This window comes from Xyrauchen texanus, chromosome 30, assembly GCF_025860055.1.
Source record: "Xyrauchen texanus isolate HMW12.3.18 chromosome 30, RBS_HiC_50CHRs, whole genome shotgun sequence".
Classification (NCBI taxonomy): domain Eukaryota; kingdom Metazoa; phylum Chordata; class Actinopteri; order Cypriniformes; family Catostomidae; genus Xyrauchen; species Xyrauchen texanus.
In genome coordinates, this window is record NC_068305.1 from 15,724,353 (window position 1) to 15,747,600 (window position 23,248).

Genomic DNA, 23,248 nt, shown 5'->3' on the forward strand with positions numbered 1-23,248 from the left:
TGTTTCAAACAGTGCATGCTACATTTTTGTCCACAACAATGGCCCGATGCATACAAAAATTAGCATTATGTGCACGGTATACAGTATATACTATATTCTGCAGCTATAGTAGGAGTAGTAAGGTAGTGTGCTGCTCTGACCATAGCAACACTTCCCTCCAACATACATATGAAAACTGCACTCTTTTGCATACATACTTATGAATTTACTCTTTTTATTCTCTTTCAAGCTTCATTTTACTCTCTGCCTTCTGTGAATGATTTCATCATTGATATTTTGCTTGGGTCACCCAGCGGAGAGGTCAGTGTCTCTGTTGTTTCAGTTCTGTGTGATGATCTTACACACTGTAATATACTCTTCTTATTATGACTTATGAGATACACTTTTATTTATTATGAATATTTGCCTTCATCAACATCAACAGATCCGACGTGTGGCTTGTGATCAGCTGTACACTCTGAGTCAGTCGGACACGTCGGCGTACCCTGATCTTCAGAAGCCCAACCTCTTCCTGCTGAAGGTGGTTCTGACAGCTCAGCTTCCTCTCTGGTCCCCCACCAGCATCATGAGGGGCGTTAACCAAAGGTAAGACACACTAAACATGCATGCTTTGTGTTACAACAGCGGTTTAGTTATTCCTCATTACACAAATACAACCATGAAATCGCTTCATATATGATTATATTGCTTTATACTTTAAGGGATAGTTCACCCAAAAATGAAAATTCTCTCATTTACTCACCCTCATGCCATCCAAGATGTGTATGACTTTCTTTATTCTGCTGAATACCAATTAAGATTTTCTAAAGAATATCTCAGCTCTGTAGGTCCATACAATTCAATTCAAAAGCATATTGAGGCAGCATAAAAGTTATCCATATGGCTGCAGTGGTTAAATCATGTCTTCAGAAACTATATGATAGGTGTGACGGCTACTATAAATCTCCACTTTCTCTTTCACTTCCTCATTCTTAGTTTTTTGGCGATTCGCATTGTTCATGCATATCCCCACCTACTGGTCAAAGGTAGAGATTGATAGTAAAAAGAACTTAAAAATGTATCTGTTTCTCACCCACACCCATAATTTAGCTTCTGAAGACATGGATTAAACCACTGGAGTCGAATGGCTGCCTTAATGTACTTTTTGAAGCTGCAAAGTACCATTCACTTGTATTGTATGGACCTACAGAGCTGGGATATTTATTCTTAAAATCTTCGTTTGTGTTCAGCAGCAGAAGAAAATAAGTCATAAATATTTGGGATGGGAATAAATGATGAGATCATTTTCATTGTTGGGTGAACTATCCCTTTAATGTTATTATAAATCAGATGATAAACAGTTGTTGTTGTTGTGTACAATATTTACCCAATTCTAGTTGCATATTAGTAAACAGAAAGTTATTTATTGTCATTTACTTCATTGTCCAGTTAATGTCTCTCTATGGCAGGTAATGTAATTTACAGAGTTTCAATTTCTCTTAAGACAATATTCAATATACAAATATTCAAGTCAACCTTTATTTATAGAGCACATTTAAAAACAACAGAAGTTGACCCAAAGTGCTTCACAGATCAAACAAACTAAATGACAGAGTGATATAAAAACAGTGACCCCCAGAAGTATTTGGCCATTTAAGTCACACTTAAAAATGTATGACTGCCCTTTCATTAGATAACAAAATTTCAAATAAAGAGATTTCTTGGGTTTTAAATAAAAAAAACAGTTGTAGTGTTCAAAATGAAGACAAAATATATTGACATTTTTTGGTTGTCAAACTTTCGTGTGAGAAGTACTGGAAAAGTGCAATAAGAACTACAGTCTAATGCTACTTTCAACCATAAAAAACCCACAAATAAACCAAGATATTGTCTGGACTTTGGAAATAGAGTAAAATGACGAATGTTTCCCAAGGTAAAATTATTTTGGCTGTTTTCTTTAGGTTGCTTTCGCAGTGCACAGAGTATTTTGACCTGAGATGTCAACTCTTGGATGACCTGACCAGTGAGTGTTCTTCGTTATATCCTCAACATAAGCCTTCAGATATGAATATAACTTTGTGGGAGTGTCATTTGCACTTTTGTATTTGAGAATAATCTTGAGATTTCATTAGAAAGACTTATTAGAAAAGTTATTTGCTGTGTTTCACCTGTGTTCAGCATCTGAGATGGAGCAGCTTCAGGTCAGCCCAGCGGCCATGCTGGAGGATGAGATCAGCTGGCTTGATAATTTTGAGCCAACTTGGACCAGTGAGCTGGAAACCAGTGAGGCTGACAACATCCTGCTGGCCGGACACCTGCGCCTCATCAAAACCCTGCTGTCCCTCTGCGGCAGCGAGAAAGAGCAGTTCGGTCAGCCACTCCGCTTTCATTTATTTCCAGATAAATATGACACAAATATGGAGATGTGGAGTAGAACAGTTGTTGTGTTTCATGTGCTGCAGGCCCATCTCTGATCCAGCAGCTGTTGGATGACTTCCTCTTCAGAGCGTCTCGGATCATCCTGAACAGTGACAGCTCATCTAGCGCTACAGCATCAATCCATGACTTCCACCCAAAGTGAGAACAAACACACATTTGCACACTGACGTCTCTGAAATTGCCTGTAGCTCTACCCAAACATCTCTCACTATTTCTGTCTGTATTTCTCTCAGGTGCAGTACAGTGAGCAGTCGTCTGGCGGCTTATGAGGTGCTGGTCATGTTGGCTGATAGCTCTCTCACCAACCTGCAACTCATCACTAGTGAACTTTTGTCAATGCACCATCAGTCAGACCCCTCCCTCACCAAAGAGTTTGACGTGAGTCCCCTTATCACTATATCTGTATTAGAGATGCACCGATAGTTGATTGCCGATTTGACAATTAATGTGGTGGAAAAAGCCCATAACCGATTCATCAGCAGAAAGCTTTAAAAAAAGAAATTGTTAAATTTGTTGGATTTGATCACCCAAATATGAAAATGCTCTCATAATTTACTCACCCTCATGCCATCCCAGATGTGTATGATTTTCTTTCATCTGCTGAAGACAAAGAAGATTTTTAGAAGACTTTTTTAGCTCTGTAGGTCCATACAATGCAAGTGAATGGGTGCCAACATTTTTAAGCTCCAAAATCCACATAAGGGCAACATAAAAGTACTCCAGATGATTCTGGTGGTTAAATCCATATCTTCTGAAGCGAGATGGTGTGGATGAGAAACGGATCAATATTTAGGTTCTTTTTCCTTCACTTTCACTTTCTCATCCTTCTGTTTTTGGTGATTCACATTCTTCGTGCGTATCGCCCCCTATTTGGTAGTGAGGAGCACTTGTGTATTGATCTGTTTCTCACCCACATCAATCATATTGTGTATGAACACATGAAATTAAGCACTGGAGTCATATGGATTACTTTTATGCTCCCTTTATGTGGATTTTGGCGTTTCAAAATATTGGCACCCATTCACTTGCATTGTATGCACCTACAGAGCTGAAATATTCTTCTAAAAATCTTAATTTGTGTTATGCAGAAAAAAGTCATACACATCTTGGATGGCATGTGGGCGAGTAAATCATGGATAATTTTCATTTTTTGGGTGAACTATCCCTTTAATTTTTCCTTTATATGTAAGCAAGCCCAGAGATGGAGACTTGGCGCTAATACAATGCTCTATGTTCAAGTATTTATCAAATCAAACAGAGGGGGCAAAAAGAAAGAAAAAAAGAAATATTGGCATAGATTTATTTTGGCTGATAAACGATAATTCCAAAATGCAACTATCGGCACCCGATATATCATTTTACCTCTAATAAGTCTTGTGTTGAAGGTTGGAGAAAAGGGGAATTTTCAATTGACGTGTTCTTGTATAATTTCTTACAACAGCTGTATTTGCATGAATATTTTTGTCATTGTGTGTTTGTGTTGTCAGTATCTTCCTCCTGTAGACAGTCGCTCTGTGTCTGGGTTTGTGGGACTAAAGAATGGAGGTGCGACCTGCTACATGAATGCAGTGTTCCAGCAGCTCTATATGCAGCCTGGTCTGCCTGAGGTACACACTAAGAGTTTAATACTAGTATGGTTATGACACTGTTACTCCACTAGGTGATGCCCTAAGCTTGAGAAAGAGTGGAGTACATTGCACAGAGAAAGTCCTTCCTGCTGTTTTACTCCATATTGTCATGATTAAATGACAAGCTGATCACTTGTGTGTGTGTGTGTGTGTGTGTGTGTGTGTGTGTGTGCGTGCGTTTGCGTTGCGTTGTAGGCTGTGTTGTCAATTGAAGATGACACAGAAAACCCAGAGGAGAGCGTGTTCTGTCAGGTTCAGTCTCTGTTTGGTCACCTGATGGAGAGTAAGCTGCAGTACTATGTGCCTGAAAACTTCTGGAAGGTTAGATCCACATTTTATCTGCAACATTTTCAGCATATACATGATTCCATGGGAATTAAACCCATGACCTGGCATCCCTTGTGTCATGCTCTTCCAATTGAGCAACAGGAACATGCAGACACTGATTGTGACCCGAGTCTTAAATAGATGCTGCCAAATGTCTTAAATACTAAAAAGATAATTCTGAATTTGTGACTTCATTGTCAAACTTGTATGAAAACTGTTTTATTTTTATATCTGTAGTTTATTAGCGACACAAGAACTTTTGAGAAAAACCATACATAATGTGAAAATGTAATGAAAAGCTCAAAGATTGTCCATAATTTAAATGCACTTTTAACAAATTATAAGAATACTTTTATATTCCCTGAATACACAAGTTTCTTCATTTATAAATGTATTCTTTTTAAATGATTTATCAGAAAATGATCAAATGTCATCAGAATTAAGGATCAGTCAGAATTGATCAATTTCATTACATGGGTTTTGTGTTTTGACACAGATCTTTAAGATGTGGAATAAAGAATTATACGTGCGAGAGCAACAAGACGCCTATGAGTTCTTCACCAGTCTAGTGGACCAGCTCGATGAACATCTGAAGGTACAGATCACATGACCCTATATGCTTAAACATAAGCATGCACTGTATGAACACACTAAAGTTGGTTTCTAAAGTTCATGTTGGCTCCCTTCAGAAAATTGGTCGAGAGCAGATATTCAGGAACACTTTCCAGGGCATTTTCTCTGATCAGAAGATATGCAAAGACTGCCCACACAGGTATGCATTAACAGCCTGGAGGAAACTTGAATCATGTCTTGTTCTTGCCTGAGCTCTTAAGAAAAGATTTAGCCCAAAAATTGTAATGCTGTCTTGATTTACTCTCCCTCGTTTTGTTTCAAACCATTATAACTTTCCTTTTTTTCATGAAAATATAAGAATACATTTAGTAGAATGTCCAAGCAGCTCCTCTGCTGCTGTGGACACCTGTCATTGTCATTATATGGAAAAGAGCAGCTTGGACATCGGGCATGCTTGATAACTCCTTTGTGTTTCACGGAAGGAAGTCAATGGATTTGGAACAACATAAGGGTTTGTAAATGATAACAGAATTTGTAATAACAGTGGCTTGAGTTTGTGTTTGGTTGTGGTTTGCAGGTATGAGCGTGAGGAGACGTTTATGGCTTTGAACTTGGGTGTGACGTCGTGTCAGAGTTTGGAGATTTCCCTGGACCAGTTTGTTCGAGGAGAAGTGCTGGATGGCACCAATGCTTATTACTGTGAAAAGTGCAAAGAGAAGGTACATTGGTGTGTGATGTCTTTTAGAGGTTGACCGATAGTGGATTTTTCCGATACCAATAACTAAGGTGGTGAAAAAGGCCAAAATCTGATTTATCGGCCAGTAGTTTTTAAAATTGATTTATGGAATCTTAAAATGTCTTCGTCTTTCTTTACTATGACAGGCTACTAGAGCCCAAAATAAATAAAATCCCAAATGCTGTATATTGTTCAACTAAAATCCCAATTATAAACAAAACAAATGGAGAATTGCATTACGCATGGTTTTTAACTATTAACAAGCCTGAAATATACTGGGGAGTCTTATTTGAAACGATGGAGACGTACTGCTTTTACAGTGCTCTATAGTTAAGTAGGCTATTTACCAAATTAAGCTTTTTATTGCCTATATATTCACCAGATGAAGGTGTGAGTGAGTGAGTGAGTGAGTGAGAAGAGGAAGAGGGTATGGCTGGGCCATGATGAGCCAGATAAAGGGCAGCCGTTTTGAGAGATAGACACACGCGGCCACACTGCATGTGTGCGTGTTTGTTTTATGTTGTTTTAAGTAGAATTTTACATTAAACTTTTTTACTGTTCAGCCAGTTCCCGCCGCCTCCTTGCCCATCCTTTAACTGTTGCAGTGTTGCCGAAATCCAGGAAGGTGGAGTGATGTGTTGCCGCAGAGTCCTTGCCGCTGCCATCCGCCAGGGGAGCAGTCGCGGCTGTCTGCCTGGGGACAGAAGGGTCACTGCCAGCTGCCGAGAGCCAGAGGAACAACAGCTGTCTGCTGAGAAGGGGAGGACTCATCTTACCTCAGGCAGACGGCTGCAGCTGCTCCCCTGGCGGATGGCAGTGGCGAGGACTCCGCGACAGCACATCACTCCACCTTCGTATGTTAAGGCACCACTGTCACAGGTAAAGGATGGGCAAGGAGGAGGCGGGAACAGGCTTAACAGTAAACATATAGTTTTAATATCAATCTTAACTTAAAACAAACATAAAACAAACACACTCATGCACCGTGGCCAGGTGCATCTCTCTCGAACCAGCATCTCCGGCTGCTCTTTATCTCGCTTTCCCGCTGATTCAGTGCTCCATCACAATCTGGCCACGCCCTGCTCCTCCTCACACATTTATATAAATTGCTAATATATATGTATATGCACATATACTCTAGTGGCCAAAAGTTTGGAATAATGTACAGATTTTGCTGTTTTGGAAGGAAATTTTTACTTTAATTCACCAAAGTGACATTCAACTGATCAAAAAGTATAGTCAGGACATTACTGAGGTAAAATACAGCATCATCACAATTTGAAAAATGTCATTTTTGATCAAATCTAGATAGTCCCATTTCCAGCAGCCATCACTTCGCAACACCTTAAGCTGCATTCACACTACCAGCTACTTTGTCACTGCATGTCGCCAGCGGATAGCGGTTAGGTCGCTAGTGGTGTGTATGGAGAGTCTAAACAGCACAGTTTCTTCACAATTAATATTATTATTAAAATATTAGGATCACGTGAGCTCTGCCATCTTCTCTCATATTGGCTGTCGCTCCCAAAAGTCGCTCTTCATTTGCATAAAGTTAAACATTTCTCAACTTTGTCGCAACGCTGGACACACCCACATCCGGTCCCATCGGTCGCCGTCACTTGTGTTGCCGGAAGTCTCCAGCTCTCATTGAAAATGAATGAAATAAGGTCGTTTTGATGCTGCATGTCGCTGGCAGTGTGAACGCAGCTTCATCCTTGAGTAATCATGCTAAATTGCTAATTTGGTACTAGAAAATCACTTGCCATTATATCAAACACAGTTGAAAGATATTTGGTTCAGTTAAATGAAGCTTAACATTGTCTTTGTGTTTGTTTACGAGTCATAAATGGCAAAATAAAAGAAACGTCTTTCTCTAGAAACTCGTCAGTCAATCATTATTTTGAGAAATGAAGGCTATACAATGCTTGAAATTGCCAAAAAACTGAAGATTTCATACAAAGGTGTACACTACAGTCTTCAAAGACAAAGGACAACTGGCTCTAACAAGGACAGAAAGAGATGTAGAAGGCCAGATGTACAACTAAACAAGAGGATAAGTACATCAGAGTCTCTAGTTTGAGAAATAGACGCCTCACATGTCCTCAGCTGACAGCTTCATTGAATTCTACCCGCTCGACACCAGTTACATGTTCAACAGTAAAGAGAAGACTCAGGGGTGCAGGCCTTATGGGAAGAATTGCAAAGAAAAAGTCACTTTTAAAACAGAAACACAAAAAAGAAAAGGTTAGAGTGGGCAAAGAAACATAGACATTGGACAACAGATAATTGGAAAAGTGTTTATGGATCTTAACCACATTGAGTTTTGTGGGATCAGCTAGACTGTAAGGTGTGTGAGAAGTGCCCGACAAGACAGCCACATCTATGGCCAGTGCTACAGGAAGTGTGGGGTAAAATGTCACCCGAGTATCTGGACAAACTGACAGCTTGAATGACAAGCATCTGCAAAGATTTCATTGCTGCACGTGGAGGATTTTTTAAAGTAGTTTAAGAAGTTCTGAAATTTAAAAAGAAAATTGTAATAGTACATTTTCATGTTATTTAAGTCCTGAGTTTGGCCTCCTGTGTGTGTGTGTGTGTGTGTGTGTGTGTGTGTGTGTGTGTGTGTGTGTGTGTGTGTGTGTATATATATGTATATATATATATATGTATATACATACATATACATACATACATACATACATGCATACATACTTACACACACACCATCCATTAAAACCACCTGCCTAATATCGTGTAGGTCCCCCTCATGCTGCCAAAACAGCTCTGACCCATCGAGACATGGACTCCTCAAGACCTCTAAAGGTGTCCTGTGGTATCTGGCACCAAGATGTTAGCAGCAGATTCTTTAAGTCCTTTAAGTTGCAATGTGGGGCCTCCATGGATAGGACTTGTTGGTACAGCACATCCCATAAATGTTCAATTGAATTGAGCTCTGGGGAATTTGAGGCCAAATCAACACCTTGAACTCAGTCACATTCCTCATACCATTCCTGCACAATTTTTCCAGTGTGACGGGTGCTTTATCCTGCTGAAAAAGGCCACTGCCATTAGGGAATACCGTTGTCTTCCAGTCATTAAAACTTATTTTTTAATCACTCCATAGTTTTCATATTAGCAAACTATAACTTTGGCAAGTCGTTTATGACATCTACTTTGTACATGACTTGAGTAATTTTTCCAATAATTGTTTACAGACAGATTGTTTCACTTTTAATTGACTATATCACAATTCCAGTGGGTCAGAAGTTTACATACACTAAGTTAACTGTGCCTTTAAGCAGCTTGTAATATTCCAGAAAATGATTTCAAGCCTTTAGACAATTAGACATTAGCTTCTGATAGGCTAATTGAGTCAATTGGAGGTGTACCAGTGGATGTATTTTAAGGCCTACCTTCAAACTCAGTGCTTCTTTGCTTGACATCATGGAAAAATCAAAAGAAATCAGCCAAGATCTCAGGAAAAAAAATTGTGGACCTCCACAAGTCTGGTTCATCCTTAGGAGCAATTTCCAAATGCCTGAAGGTACCACGTTCATCTGTACAAACAATACTATGGAAGTATAAACCCCATGGGACCACGCAGCCATCATACCGCTCAGGAAGGAGATGCATTCTGTCTCCTAGAGATGAACGTGGTTTGGTGCGAAAAGTGCAAATCAATCCCAGAACAACAGCAAAGGACCTTGTGAAAATGCTGGAGGAAACAGGTAAACAAGTATCTATATCCACAGTAAAACGAGTCCTATATCAACATAATCTGAAAGGTTGCTCAGCAAGGAAGAAATCACTGCTCCAAAACTGCCATAAAAAAGCCAGACAAAAACACTATCGGTGAACCTCCTGTGTCTTCTGTAAAGGACTGTAGGGAATTACAGTTGTACATTACAATGTGCTCACACTTTTTGTGTTGTAGCGGACCACTGTGAAGCGGACCTGTATAAAATCTCTGCCCAGCGTGCTGGTCATCCATCTCATGCGCTTCGGATTCGACTGGGAAAGTGGCCGGTCCATCAAATACGATGAGCAGATCAAAGTAAGATCATTGTATCAAAAGATACTGCTGTTTTGTCAATATCGACCTGGGTCCAAAAATTTACTTTTTGCCATGCCATGCTCATTGGAGGTCAAATTGAGAATTTGACATTTAATTTTATTTTTGTGTTTTAGAGTGCATTTTGGTTTTTTTACATTTTACATTATTTTTATTTAAAAACAATTTTACAGAGTAAAAGATGTTTGTAGATGCTCAAGTTGTGACGTTTTGTGATGCTTTGACACTAGATTAACTTACATGAGGGAGGGTATATGGGAGCCCGTTAGACGACAGTGCTGGAATTGTTATTTATTTTTTCTGAATTAGTTTTGCGTGTTATTTTATATTCCCTCGCAATAAGTTCAGCATCCCCTTGCAATAGTTTTGCATTCCCTCGCAATACATTTACTATGGTTTTGCTACAGTAACCGTATTTTAAAGGAACGTTCCAGTTTCAATACAAGTTTACAAGTTTTTAATGGACCGCATTTGTGGCATAAAGTTGATCACCACTAAAATGTATTATGGCTCGTCCCTTCTTTTCTTTAAAAAATTTAAAATCTGGGTTACATTGATGCACTTAAAATGGAAGTGAATAAGGACAATTAAAGTGAATGTGAACAGTTTTTGAAGGTTTTAAACAGAAATGTGAAGCTTATGTATTATTTGAGCTGTAAAGTTGTTTAAATTTTCATTTTTACAGTCATTTTATGGTTTAAGGGTTTGTTGACATTACATTGTCATGGCAACAAAATTGTAAAATTGGCTATAACTTTATACAGAAAAGGTTAGTAAGTTATTATATCATGCTAAAGTCATGTTTACATGTTTATTGTAATCAACATTATGCCACAAATGCTGTCGATTGAGCTTAACTTGTAATGAACCCGGAAGATTCCTTTAACCATGATTTTCGTATATCATAGTAATAATACAGGAAAACGAAAAATATGGTATTTCTAATTTCCCATAATTTTAAAACAGAATAAAAATAAACCAGAATATTGTGGTTGTGGTTTTTACTACAAATTCCATAGTTTAACTGTGATTACTCTAGTAGTTTAAACATGATATTTGTAGTAAAACCATACTCACAAGATTTACCAACGTTAATCTTTAGTAAAACCATGGTTACTATATGGATACAGTTTATGGTACTAAAACCATAGTTTCCACCCAAAAAACATGGTTACTTTACATATTTTTCTATGATAATACTATAGGAAAACCATGGTTTCCAGTAAAAATAAAATGGTTAACCTACTACAGTGATGGTTACTACAATATTACTGATGTAAATCCATTAAAAAATTAGTGAGGAGAGCTAAAACTCTTGAGGGGACGTAAAATGTTTTGCAATTACCATAGTTTTCATTTATTATTACTATGGTTTAACTATGTATATAATGGTTAAAATATGATAACTGTAGTAAAATCATGGTAAATTTATTGCAAAAATATTTTAGGAAAAAAGGATCCCGCCCTGTCCTCTTATGGGCTGCTTATGGTTCGACTTTAACAATGTATTATGTTGCAATTCCTAATGAAGTTACAGACCAACTGTTAAGTAATTTTTTACCCTCGTTTGGTACTTTGTGAGTGTTAACTTTGGATCCTGGGTGCAACTAACAATCAAATCCATAATCGATTTATCCAAGGTTTCTAAATCCTTTCCTGGAGTACCACTGACACTACACATTTCGGATCAGGTGTGTTAGATAAAGGAGACATCCAAAATAGTTGTACTGCATGAAAGGATTGAGAAACACTTGATTAATCTATTATTATTTCTTTAACTAATCGATTTGCCTCCGCTAAGAAAACCTCAGTAAGATGTGTTCACACTGTGATTTAAGTTCCCCTGGGTGCTGAACATGGAGCCATATACGGTGTCAGGAATGGCCCGTCAGGACTCCAGTGCAGATCATGGTGAGAACGGGAGAGGGGGCGAGGCTGGCTCTGGAGGATCGCCTAGGAAGAAAGTCACCATCTCTGAGAATTACGAACTGGTGGGAGTGGTGGTGCACAGTGGACAGGCCCATGCAGGACACTATTACTCTTTCATTAAAGACCGCCGGTGAGGGCAATTTATACCTCAAAGTGTAGTGCTTGGGGTTAGAGTTTGTTCAGATCCCTAATCCTTAGTATGAGCTACTGTATAGCAATAGTGATGCTTGCTTTTGCAAATACCTTTAATAACCAAATGCATCATAATATTGCATAAGGCTTGTACTTAATAATCCCAGATGGCTTGTTTTTAAACAATATGTTTATAAAGTTCTACAGAGTCTATTTTCATAATACAGTCTATATATAGTTCATAGGCATACTTTTGCAACCACAACCTCTGAAACATGGAATTTATGAAAAAGGGTGATCTTTTTGCCCCTGTGTGTGTGTGTGTGTGTGTGTGTAGTTATGGGTCTCTGGGGGGCCTGTACTTCTGTTTGTGGCCAGAGTGTTTTATGATCGGCTAAAATTGTCTCATATGCTTGGCAGGATGATGCCTCTTAACTGGAGCATTCTTTCAGGGGTTGAAGGAATGTAGTGGCAACCTCTATGAACTGAGCAGTATCTGTTTCCCACAATCATCCTCTCTTGTCTTTTAGGGGTAGTGCTCGAGGACGCTGGTATAAGTTTAATGACAATGTTGTAGAAGAGTTTGATATGAACGATGAGACTCTGGAGTATGAGTGTTTTGGAGGAGAATACAGACCGAAAGTCTATGACCAGTGTAAGTTTACATTCATATAAATACACTAAATCAGCACATCCTACCCTTATCCCAGATGGGTTTAAATGTCACTTAGTGAGGTTTTCACACTGACTCTTTGCTGTTGAGATAGAGAGAGAGTGGTAGCTGGAATATCGTATGAATATTGACTGAAATTCACACGTTTCTAATTCATGGGTTATTGATTCTTTAATGTCTGGCCAACCAGTTAATGGCATCATTTGATGGGTCTCTTAATTATAGTACCCAACGACTGCATTACACCACTATAAGAAGAAAATTGCCATAAAACTTTGCCTAATTTAAGGCCATAATTTGTAATAATATTTACTATTATTAATGCTAATAAATGTATGCCCAAAATTTCTATATATTAAAAAAAATATATGAATGCCAGTATATTTTTGCCACAAATTTTCTATATATTTAGAATAATGTTTATTATTATTAATGCCAATATATTTATGCTGCATATTTTCTATATATTTAGAATAATGTTTATTATTAATATTAATGCCACAAATTTTCTATATTATAATATGTATATCACCCCCTACTGATCAGGGCTGGTCAAATGTGGAGATTTAAAGTAAAAAAGGTTTTAAAAATGTATCTGTTTCTCACCCACACCTATCACATTGCTTCTGAAAATGCAGATTTATCCACTGGAGTCTTATTTAATGCTGCCTTTACATGCTTTTTGGAGCTACAAAGTTCTTGCCACCATTGAATGGACCTACAGAGCTATTTTTCTAACAATCTTCATTCATGCTCTGTAGAAGAAAGTAAGTCATACGCAAGGAACAATATTGGGGTTTCTACTGGGCCCCTTGTCTGTCCAGGGCCCTTAGAATGATCCCACCATTTACCCACGCCCCACCCACCCCGTTACAACGACACTGGCTCCCTGTGTATCAAACACATGATCTTAGTATTGCTAGTGCCATGCTCTGCCAGTTAAGCAACAGGCTATTTAGTTCATATTGTCACAAAGCTAAAATAAAACAATAATTCAAATTGGTAGTACATATCAGTGAATGAACACGAACATTATTGGTATTGGCTCTAAAAAACAATATTGGTTGATCTCTAATGTGTATGCTATAGCTAATCCATACCCGGACATGCGGAGACGTTACTGGAATGCCTATATGCTGTTTTACCAACGTATCAGTGACCAGAACTCCCCCGTGGTGCCTAAAAAGAGCCGGGTCAGCATCATGAGGCAGGAGGCAGAGGATCTCTCACTGTGAGTTGACCTCTTATCTCTCGGTCTATGAAGATTTGAATAATAGGGATGCGCATAAATGCTCTGATTCTCAATCCTTCCTCTCAGGTCAGCCCCCTCCTCTCCAGAGATCTCACCCCAATCCTCCCCACGGCCACCCAGAGCAAACAACGACCGCCTCACCCTGCTCACTCGGCTGGTCAAGAAAGGAGAGAAGAAGGGGCTATTTGTGGAGAAGATGCCAGCCAGGATCTATCAGGTAGAGTTTAATGGCCTGTTCACACCAAGTCCAGTGTGACTAAATAATATAAAAATGTATCAAATATTTGTAGAAAGTTTTTTTAATTTAAACAAGTTTTATCTGAATTAATTGCTCAACATCCAGGCTATTGAACATTTTGTGCCATGCACTCACACAGGATTAAACAATGTTTTAGTTACAGTTAATAAAAATGGATGTCCATAATTTCATGTACTGATTCAGACAGGATTGTTAACCCCCATCTTTGCTAAGATGGGAGTGTCAATCATTTGGATGTGTTACAGAAGGTCATGTGCTCTGGATGTGTGTATCATGAAACATATTTAAGACATGTTTTGAGGGAGTTCTCAAGTGTTTATGAATGTCTGAAATATACTCCTGATTGTTGGATGTGTAGACGGTGAGAGATGATAATCTGAAGTTCATGAAGAACAGAGACGTATATAACTGTGATTACTTCAGCTTCACTCTGTCTCTGGCCTCTGTCAATGCGGTAAGCTCTTTTGCTTCTTTGTCGCACGCAAGAACAACATAATTGCCCATCTATAAGCACTATATACAGTATATTCCATCAGATCAACTTAACGCTTTAACGTTTTCTTTCTCAGACAAAGTTGAAGCATCCATTGTATCAGGCCATGGCGCAAACCAGTCTGCAGCTAGCTGTCCAATTCCTTTTCCACACATACCTGCGCACCAAAAAGAAACTCAGGTGGGATGGTGCTTTCTGTTCACAATACATATGCTCAAGACCTTTTGTGGGATGTCTGAAGTCTGGCTCTTGACTCTCTTTCAGGGTGGACACAGAGGAGTGGATCGCTACAGTGGAGGTTTTGTTGTCCAAGAGTAGCGAGGCATGCCAGTGGATGGTGCAGTACCTGGTGGCATCTGAAGGACGAGAGATAATCAAGTGAGTGAGAAAGATCACACACAAACAAAATACAGTGCCCCACAAAAGTATTTGGACACTTAAGGCACATTTTAAGCTGTACCAATGTCATTTCATTAGATTAGAAAAAATCAAATCAAGTGGCCAAAACACATGGCAGAATCACAATTTGTAAGCAAGATTTTCACAAAAAGATGTTTGTTATGTTTGAAATGATAAAACAAAAAATGAAGACAAATGTATTTGGACACATTCTTGTTGTCAAACATATGCACCACCTGTACATGTACTATTTAATGCGATTATCAAATCAGCCAATCGTGTGGCAATGCAAATAATCATGCAGATCACTGCTGATCTCCTGGAATTTTCAAACACACGACAGTCTGAATGGTGCCAAAAATGAAAAATATCCAGTGAGCAGCAGTTCTGTGGATGGAAATGCCTTGTTGATGAGAGAGATCAACAGGGAATGGCCAGACTGGTTCAAACTGACAGAAAGGCTACGGTAACTCAGATAAATGCTCTGTACAATTTAAGTGAGCAGAATAGCATCTCAGAATGCTACACCTCGAACCTTGAGGCACATGGGCTACAACAGCAGAAGACCACATTGAGCACTTTATTAAGACCTTAGTGTTCCAAATAAAGTCCTCAGTGTGTAGTGGAGCATGTCCATTGTTAACGTGGTGAGAACTGTGTGAACGAGATGGGAATTGATTTCATACATTCACTAAAAATCACCAGTTGGTCAAAAGTAACTGCAGGCTCAGAAAATTTTTTATTCGTTTTGAATCATTATTTGTTTGCAGATAGCAAGTGTTTTGAAATTGTTTTATGTGGCTTAAGTTTCCAAATACTTTATAACTTGTCTGAGTTAGTAAACAGTTCCAGGGTACAGCACTGGACCCATCTTTATGACGGTAGCCTGTGAAAGGAACAGTGGCGTGCTCCTTCACTGCGTAGTGCTAGGGTCTTCTCCTTGGGCAAGAGAGAACAACCCTCAAGCCCCCCTTGCAAGTGTCACAGCCATAAAGGTTTTTCCCACCACTCTGTAAGAACCCAGAGTTTAACAGATCCCTGATAATGCTTCAGAAAATAAATGTGCCTCTATACCAAATAATGATGACTGGACAAAATTTGTCATCATTGAAGCTGCTGCTCCAGACTTTCCAATCAGCAAGCTTTCCCCTTTTGCTATACAAAAGATAATTGCAGGAATTGCAGGTACAGTAAAAGAAGTGAAAAGAATGTGTTCAAAGTCTTGTGGAGTGCAGTAAAAAGGCCAATGCTGAAAACCTACTACATGCAAGCATGTTAGCTGGAGGACAGATAAAGACTTTCCCTCATCCGAATCTGAATTACAGTAAAGGAGTAATCCGCACTAGAGAGCTGGATGACATGGATGAAGAAGAAATAACACATTAGCTCAAGACTCAAGGAGTAACGAATGTTAAAATAATAATAATAATCAAGAGAGAAGAGCGAACAGTCAAAACTAGTACGTACTGTACATCCTCACTTTTAATAAACCGCTATTTCTAGAAAAAATTTGAATTAGATACCCAAGTGTTCCAGTGGACCTATTTGTACCCAGTCCTCTGTGGTGTTTCAACTGTCAAAGGTATGGACGCGGATCCAATGGCTGCAACAACAAACATAACTGTTGCAACTGTGGGGAGGATGGCCATGACAAAGAGGGTTGTGAATAACCACCTAAATGTTGTAACTGCTCAGGTGACCACCCAGCTGCATCAAAACAGTGTCCCATGTGGATCAAAGAAAAAGAAATACAGAAGAGCAGATATACTAAGAGAATCAGTTATCTTGAAGCAAAGAAAATGGTGACTGCTGTCCCTGTGTTTACTCTGAATAAAACCTTCACCTCTGCTGCAAAAAAAACTGTGAGTACAATAGATGGCCACACAGATATCACCTGGATGCACAAAGATAAACCCCAAACTCTAAATTATAGTAATACTCCAAAGACAAAGAAAACAGGAACTCAGAGTGTTACAAATTACATTCATTCCAATCAGAGCTCAATAACAAGCAAAGAAAAAGAATAGAAAGGCAAGCTCTTCACAATCAAAAGCACCCCAGAATGAAACTTCAAAGACCAGGCAATCTAGAGATGTGGAAATGAAAGAGAGGGAATATCATAGTAGAAGTCCGTCCCCTAAAGGCAGAATTAGGCCAGCTGTCCCTATTCTTCCTAACATTATGTGGGGCAGCAATCCTTGCAATACAAAAGGTAAGAAGATTGAAAATTGTATAGATAACCATACTTTATGCCTTCTAAATGATGGATCAAAAACCTACTTACACCCGGGACATGGAACATACTGTGCGATCGACTTGAGAATTTGTCAGCCTGGATTGTACTTGGACCTATCATGGAGAGTCTGGCATGAACTCTGTGGTAGTAACCACTTCCCAATCATTGTAACCATCAAAGGAAGAGAGGAAGAAACAAATGTTCAAAGATGGCAAATTAAAAATGCTAATTGGTTTCAGTTTCAAACCCTCTGTTATGAAAGGCTTGCACGGTTTCCAGAAGACAGCCCTGATGCTATGCAGAATTTTACTAAAACGCTTATAGATATAGCTAATGATACCATCTCAAGAACATCTTTAAATATGAAACGCAGGCGACTTCCATGGTTTTATTATAAATGTAAGGAAACCATAAAAGAGAGGAAGAAAGCTGAAAGGCTTTTCTTTAGACATCTGTCAAGTAAAAATCTTACCAAACTCAAGATGAGTAGAGCATGAGCAAGAAGAATCATAAATGAAGTTTAAAAGGAAAGCTGGAGAAGATTAGTTTCCAACTTGACAACAAATATTTCATCAAACCAAATATGGAACTTGATATGGATAATGAAGGAAAAAAACAATGGCCCTCAAATACAACACATCAAACAGCATGTACACTCTTGACGTCAAAACAAGAAATTGCAAACATTCTAGCAAAATCTTTCAAAAGCAATTCATCTGTTGAGAACTTTCTTCCTGCTTTTCGAATATTTCATGCTCAACAAGAAAAAGAGAAGATTAACTTACAACCAACCCTGCTCCATGAAAAAAATCCCACGACACAGCTGTTGGACCAGATAAAGTTCACCATCAATTTTTAAAGAAATTACCCCACCTCACACAGTATTAAACAAATGAAATTACTCCTTAGAATTTTTTTACTCCATCTGGATATCCAGAAAAATTCCACCCGCTTGGCATGAAGCAGAAATAATACCTACTCCAAAGCCAGGAAAAACCATAGTGATCCCATAATTTATCGCCCTATAGCCTTAACCAGCTTCTTATGTAAAACATTGAAGATGACTGTCAATGATCTCCTGGACTGGGTACTGGAATCTGAACATCACATAAGTAATGCGCAATGTGGTTTCAGGAATGGCAGAAGAAGACTACAGATCATCTTATTTGTCTTGAAACTATATTCGTGATGCTTTCATTAGAAAGGAGCTTGTTAGAGATGTCTTCTTTGATCTGGAGAAAGCCTATGACTTGACGTGGTAACTAGGGCTGTCAATCGATAAAACATTGTAATCTAATTAATTACATGGTGTCCACATCTCTTTCTGTCCTTGTTAGAGCCAGTTGTCATTTGTCTTTGAAGACTGTAGTGTACACCTATGTATGAAATCTTTTTTTGGCAATTTCAAGCATTGTATAGCCTTCATTCCTCAAAACAATGATTGACTGAGTTTCTAGAGAAAGCTGTTCTCTTTCATCATCTCGTGTTCGAGATCCACCTATGGGAAGGGCATCCGTACCTGACCTCTGCAGAAGCATCCAATTGCACCAAGTCTGGCTAGACAGACAGAAGCGCGTGTCCTATGCTCGGTAAGGTCCGCCCCTTACCTAAGGGCATATAACAATCTGCAGCGCTGCTGCTCCTCAGTTGACATTAAGCTTCTCGCGACCTCTGTTTTGTACTCAGCTCGGTTGAAATTAGAGTTTTTCACTCACCCGTCTACAGGAGGATACATCGCACAGATCAGCCTCCGCCTGGCGTGATTAACCTTTTTCAGCCAACTTAGCTGTTTATTGTTTATTGCAAGCAGCCCAAGCTCGCTCTAAACTACCACCAGGCTGCCGCCTTTTCTCTCTCCTGCTCCACGCAAGGATTTTTCGGAGTTTTCGAACATTTATGGCATTTTCTAAGCCTCACGGCCTCCTCTGGGGGCAGCCTATCAGCGTGCCTGCCGGCGGCGTCGCGGTGCCCTCATCGCAGCCAAGGATTCCCATCCTTTATGTGTTGTGTGCATGGGTCTCAAACATGCGGAGGAGGCTCTAGAGTTTCCGGAAAACTGTAGCCACTGCCTGGCGTTGCCTAAAAAACTCCGCCGCCGGAGGCTCAAGGTCGCCGCTACCCAGTGCACCGACCTCGAACTCTCCGACTCCGATGGGGGTAGCGGTGATGACGGCAGCTCCTGGTTTCCTCCGAGCGCGGCCTCGCTCAGCTGGGCTGATCAACACAACCGAATTTCCTGAGGAGATTCTCTCAGTGGACCCCTCGTTAGCCAATGAGCCGGCTGGTTCTGGTGACTACTGACGATCGCGGGCCTTCTTGAAGGTTCGGAGGGCGAGGATGCCATCCCGTCTTCTGTGACTCAGGCTAACGCCCTGCAGCCCTCACCCAGTCTGTCCTCATCGAGGTTTGTGGCTGGCGGCTGCGCCTCAATATCGAATGGCCAGCTTTACAAAGTGCCACTGACCAAGAGAGGGACGTGTATGACGGAAACTCCTGGGACCCCCTCCAGGCTCGAGAAAACAACTTCTCCCGTCCTTCCTGCATGCACAAAGCATATGAGGTACTTTTGGGGGACCAGCTGGACCTAAAACACGGTCTCGTGGGCCTTGAAGTAAAGGACATGGCGGCCCTTGGGATGGGTGACCCCCGCCATCGAGCCCTCTGTCGCCAGACACCTTAATCCATCTCAAGGTGGTCTACTTGCCCCCCAAACCTGTTCTCCCGAACAAAATGGACCGGTTTTCTGCCTCTATACACCAGGCCTCTTACAAAGCCTCGGCCTTGGCCGTCAGAGCCCTCAATGTCTCCTCTCTTCTGTCTGCATACCAGGCTGAACTCCTGGTCGATATGGGGCAACAATTGGAAAAAGGGACCCCACACCCTCTCTGTGGAAGGAGATTGTTACGGTGAATGACCTTGTTCTCCGTAATGCCCGTCAGGCCGTCCAAGCCTCGCGAGGCTCTATAGCGTTCTCAGTGGCTGGAGAGCGTGCTCTTTAGCTTAACTTGTCGGGCCTCCCTGACAGTGAGAAGCGGCGCATGCGGGTGCCCCTGTAGAGCCTGGCCAGGCTCTATTTGGCCCTGCCGTCGCTTTAATGCAACAGCGTTGCGACGACAAGAGGAAGGAGGGCGAGCGCTAAAATTATGCCTCCCGAGGAGGCGGCACGCGCCAGGCACCACCAGCGACCACCCAACCCTCCTGCTTCGAGCGTCCTTTCCATTACCCGGTAAGGCAAAGCCTCGGAATAAGCCACCTCATCAGCAGGGTAACCCGCCTTCTGCTAAGCCTTGGGGTAGAATGTCTTCGCCGCGGCTGCGGCAAGAAACCCCACTCTACCCCCTCCGATTCTAAGCGAGGCGGCGGCCTGATCCATGGCCTCAGGGGCTTTGAGTCCACGTTCTCGGGCCACCAGCCCCGGACTCTTGTTCGACCCTCCAAGTTCTCAAGAAAGGAGGGTTTCACTCGGTGAGGTCAGCCCCCTACCAGTGGGTGCCCACCCTGTGTGTTGGGTTCAGAACCATGTGTGTTCCCCTGTTCAGCCCATATCAGGGAACTTCCATGTGCTGGAAGTGTTTACAGTGAGAAACAGTATGAGAGCAGTGTCACCACACAGCCCCTATTACATCTCTCCCACACACTCAATAAAGGCTTCGGCCCAAGTGTTTCAAAAAAGAAAAAGAACACAAAAAATCACAAAAATCCAGCACAGAGAGAGACATCTCTCCACAACCCCTTATGTCAGCCCCTATGTTGTCCACTAGATGGCGCCATTGTATTTCAAATGAGCAACTTCGGGCATAAGCGCAGCAATAAGCGCTTCCCGGCTCAGGTGGGCTCACTTGCGAGCCACACAACAGCTTGGCAGGCTGTGTCGGCTCGAGTGGGTGATTCGAACCATAGCGAAAGGGTACAGGCTCCAGTTTGCCAGGAGACCTCCACCTTTCGGCGTTATCTTTTCTCACACAGAAAAAGCTGCACACATTCTGAAAGAAGAAATTTCCTCCCTCCTCGTGAAGGGGCGATTCAAGTAGTACCCGAGATCAATGCAATCAGGGGTTTTACTCCGTTATTTCCTAGTTCCAAGAAGGGCGGCTCTCTCCGTCCTATTATGGATCTCAGAGTGTTAAACAAACATTTGAGGAAATACAATTTCAGAATGTTAACACCACGGCACACTTCAGCGCTCAATTCATCAGAGCGACTGGTTCACATCAGTCGATCTGAAAGATACCTTTTCCACATCAATATATGCGCCCGCACAGGAAATTTCTTAAGCTTTGCCTATCAGGGCATATGCTCACAATTCACAGTCCTCCCTTTCGGCCTCTCGCTGAGTCCGAGGGTGTTCTGTCTATGTCTTGAGGCGGGCTTAGCGCCGCTGAGAATAGCGGGTCTCAGGATCCTAACATACATAGGCGATTGGTTAATCATAGCCAATTCCAGGGAAGAGGTGGTGCAAGACACTGCGCCGTGTGCTCACGCACATCACATCACTTTCGGGTTCAGAGTGAATGTGAGCAAAACAATTCACACCTGCCCAGAGTGTTATATTCCTGGGTCTGGAGCTGAATTCAATCTCAATCTTGTGCGCCTTTCACAAACAGCGTTAAGCTCTCTAATGAATTGTCTATCACAATTCAAGGAGGGACGAATGTGCCATATCGCAAGTGTCTCAGATTACAGGGTCTTATGGCATCAGCTATTCAAGTTTTGCCTTTGGGCCTTCTGCGTATGAGGGCATTCATGAAGTGGGTTTATCCCTCCACTTCAGCCCATTCTGCGACCTCTGCCAGCTCTGTCACAGTGGCGCTGCGTGCACAGCAGCCTTAGCCACTGGAGGAGTGCAGACATGTGCGCACATGGGACCCCTCTCGGGGCTGTTATGTTCGCGAAAAGTGGTAGCGACAGGCGGCGTCCTTAACAGGCTGGGGAGCCACTCAGGAGGGCAGGGCGGTGAGCGGTTAGGTGGCGGCGAACCGTTCAGCCCACATAAATTATCTGGAGCTCATGACCGTATGGAAAGCTCTGAATCATTTTCTTCCCGTCTGCAGGGGCATCATGTGCTCGTTAAGCTGCGACAATACCACTGCAGTGGCTCACATCAATCGCCAGGGCGGCATCGCTCGCCCAAGCTTCATGCCCTAGCTCACAGGCTTTTGGTGTGGAGCAGGCGGCACTTCCTGTCGATTCTGGCGCAACCCATGTTCCAGGTGTCCTGAACAGAGGCAGCGGACCTTCTGTCGAGGGGAACCCGCTCTCACGGAGACTGGCGACTCCACCCCAGATAGTGGGCATGTTGTGGGAGAAATTCGGGAAGGCTGAGCGTAGATCTCTTAGCCTCGTGAAAACTCCCACTGTCCTATGTTCTTCTAGCTAAGGGCGAGGGCAGCCCCTCGGCGTGGGCGCTTGCCCACCCGTGGCCCAAAGTGCTGCTCTCGGCGTTTCCCCCTGTGCCTGTTAATTCCTACCCTGGCCAGGGTGAGAGAGCAGGGCCTGTCCCTAATTTTGATAGCACCCAGGTGGCCCAAGGCACCATGGTTGGCAGAGATAATTCCTCTTCTGCATGCCCAACCGTGGCCCCTCCCTCTTCGCACAGACCTGCTGTCTCAGGCTGACGGGGAAATATATCACCCACACCCGGACAGGGTGGCTCTGTGAGCTTGGCCCGTGAGAGGACAAACTTAAGCTCGATGGGGCTCCCCCACGGGTGGTTGCAACTATACAGAGCGCTAGGGCTTCCTCCACAAGGTCCCTATATGACTGTAAGTGGCAAGTGTTTGAAGGGTGGTGTGATGGCGTGGTTCAACATCATATCAGTGTTCAGTCTCTGATATTTTATGTTTTTACAAGACCTTATGGATAAAGGCAGGACTTTTTCCACTATTAAGGTCTACCTGGCAGCTATTTCCGCTTGTCATGTTGGGTTTGATGGCTTAGCGGCAGGGCAGCACCCCCTCATTCAGTAGATTTATGAAGGGTGCCGCCGTTCTCTCCCAGTTACTAGAAGGACTGTCCCTGAATGGGACCTCTCCATGGTGCTGGAGGCTTTATGTCAGCCACCTTTTGAGCCCCTGGGAGGCGTTTCCCTGAAAATTCTGTCTTTTAAGACAGCGTTGCTCCT

General features: G+C 41.7%; 1 protein-coding gene across 1 annotated transcript in view; it reads left to right on the forward strand.

Moving 5' to 3' along the window:
- The window catches only part of LOC127623900 (ubiquitin carboxyl-terminal hydrolase 24-like), a 111,570-nt gene that overhangs the window by 66,090 nt on the left and 22,232 nt on the right, over positions 1 to 23,248 (forward strand). Inside the window, exons 38-56 of the mRNA XM_052098495.1 lie at positions 230 to 300; positions 425 to 585; positions 1,941 to 2,002; positions 2,158 to 2,349; positions 2,442 to 2,556; positions 2,652 to 2,796; positions 3,906 to 4,025; positions 4,242 to 4,367; positions 4,870 to 4,968; positions 5,063 to 5,145; positions 5,524 to 5,665; positions 9,617 to 9,736; positions 11,593 to 11,813; positions 12,346 to 12,470; positions 13,578 to 13,719; positions 13,807 to 13,957; positions 14,358 to 14,453; positions 14,569 to 14,672; positions 14,757 to 14,870. Of these exons, the coding sequence (XP_051954455.1) occupies positions 230 to 300; positions 425 to 585; positions 1,941 to 2,002; positions 2,158 to 2,349; positions 2,442 to 2,556; positions 2,652 to 2,796; positions 3,906 to 4,025; positions 4,242 to 4,367; positions 4,870 to 4,968; positions 5,063 to 5,145; positions 5,524 to 5,665; positions 9,617 to 9,736; positions 11,593 to 11,813; positions 12,346 to 12,470; positions 13,578 to 13,719; positions 13,807 to 13,957; positions 14,358 to 14,453; positions 14,569 to 14,672; positions 14,757 to 14,870 (2,389 nt within the window). The remainder of the gene's footprint in view (positions 1 to 229; positions 301 to 424; positions 586 to 1,940; positions 2,003 to 2,157; positions 2,350 to 2,441; positions 2,557 to 2,651; positions 2,797 to 3,905; positions 4,026 to 4,241; positions 4,368 to 4,869; positions 4,969 to 5,062; positions 5,146 to 5,523; positions 5,666 to 9,616; positions 9,737 to 11,592; positions 11,814 to 12,345; positions 12,471 to 13,577; positions 13,720 to 13,806; positions 13,958 to 14,357; positions 14,454 to 14,568; positions 14,673 to 14,756; positions 14,871 to 23,248) is intronic.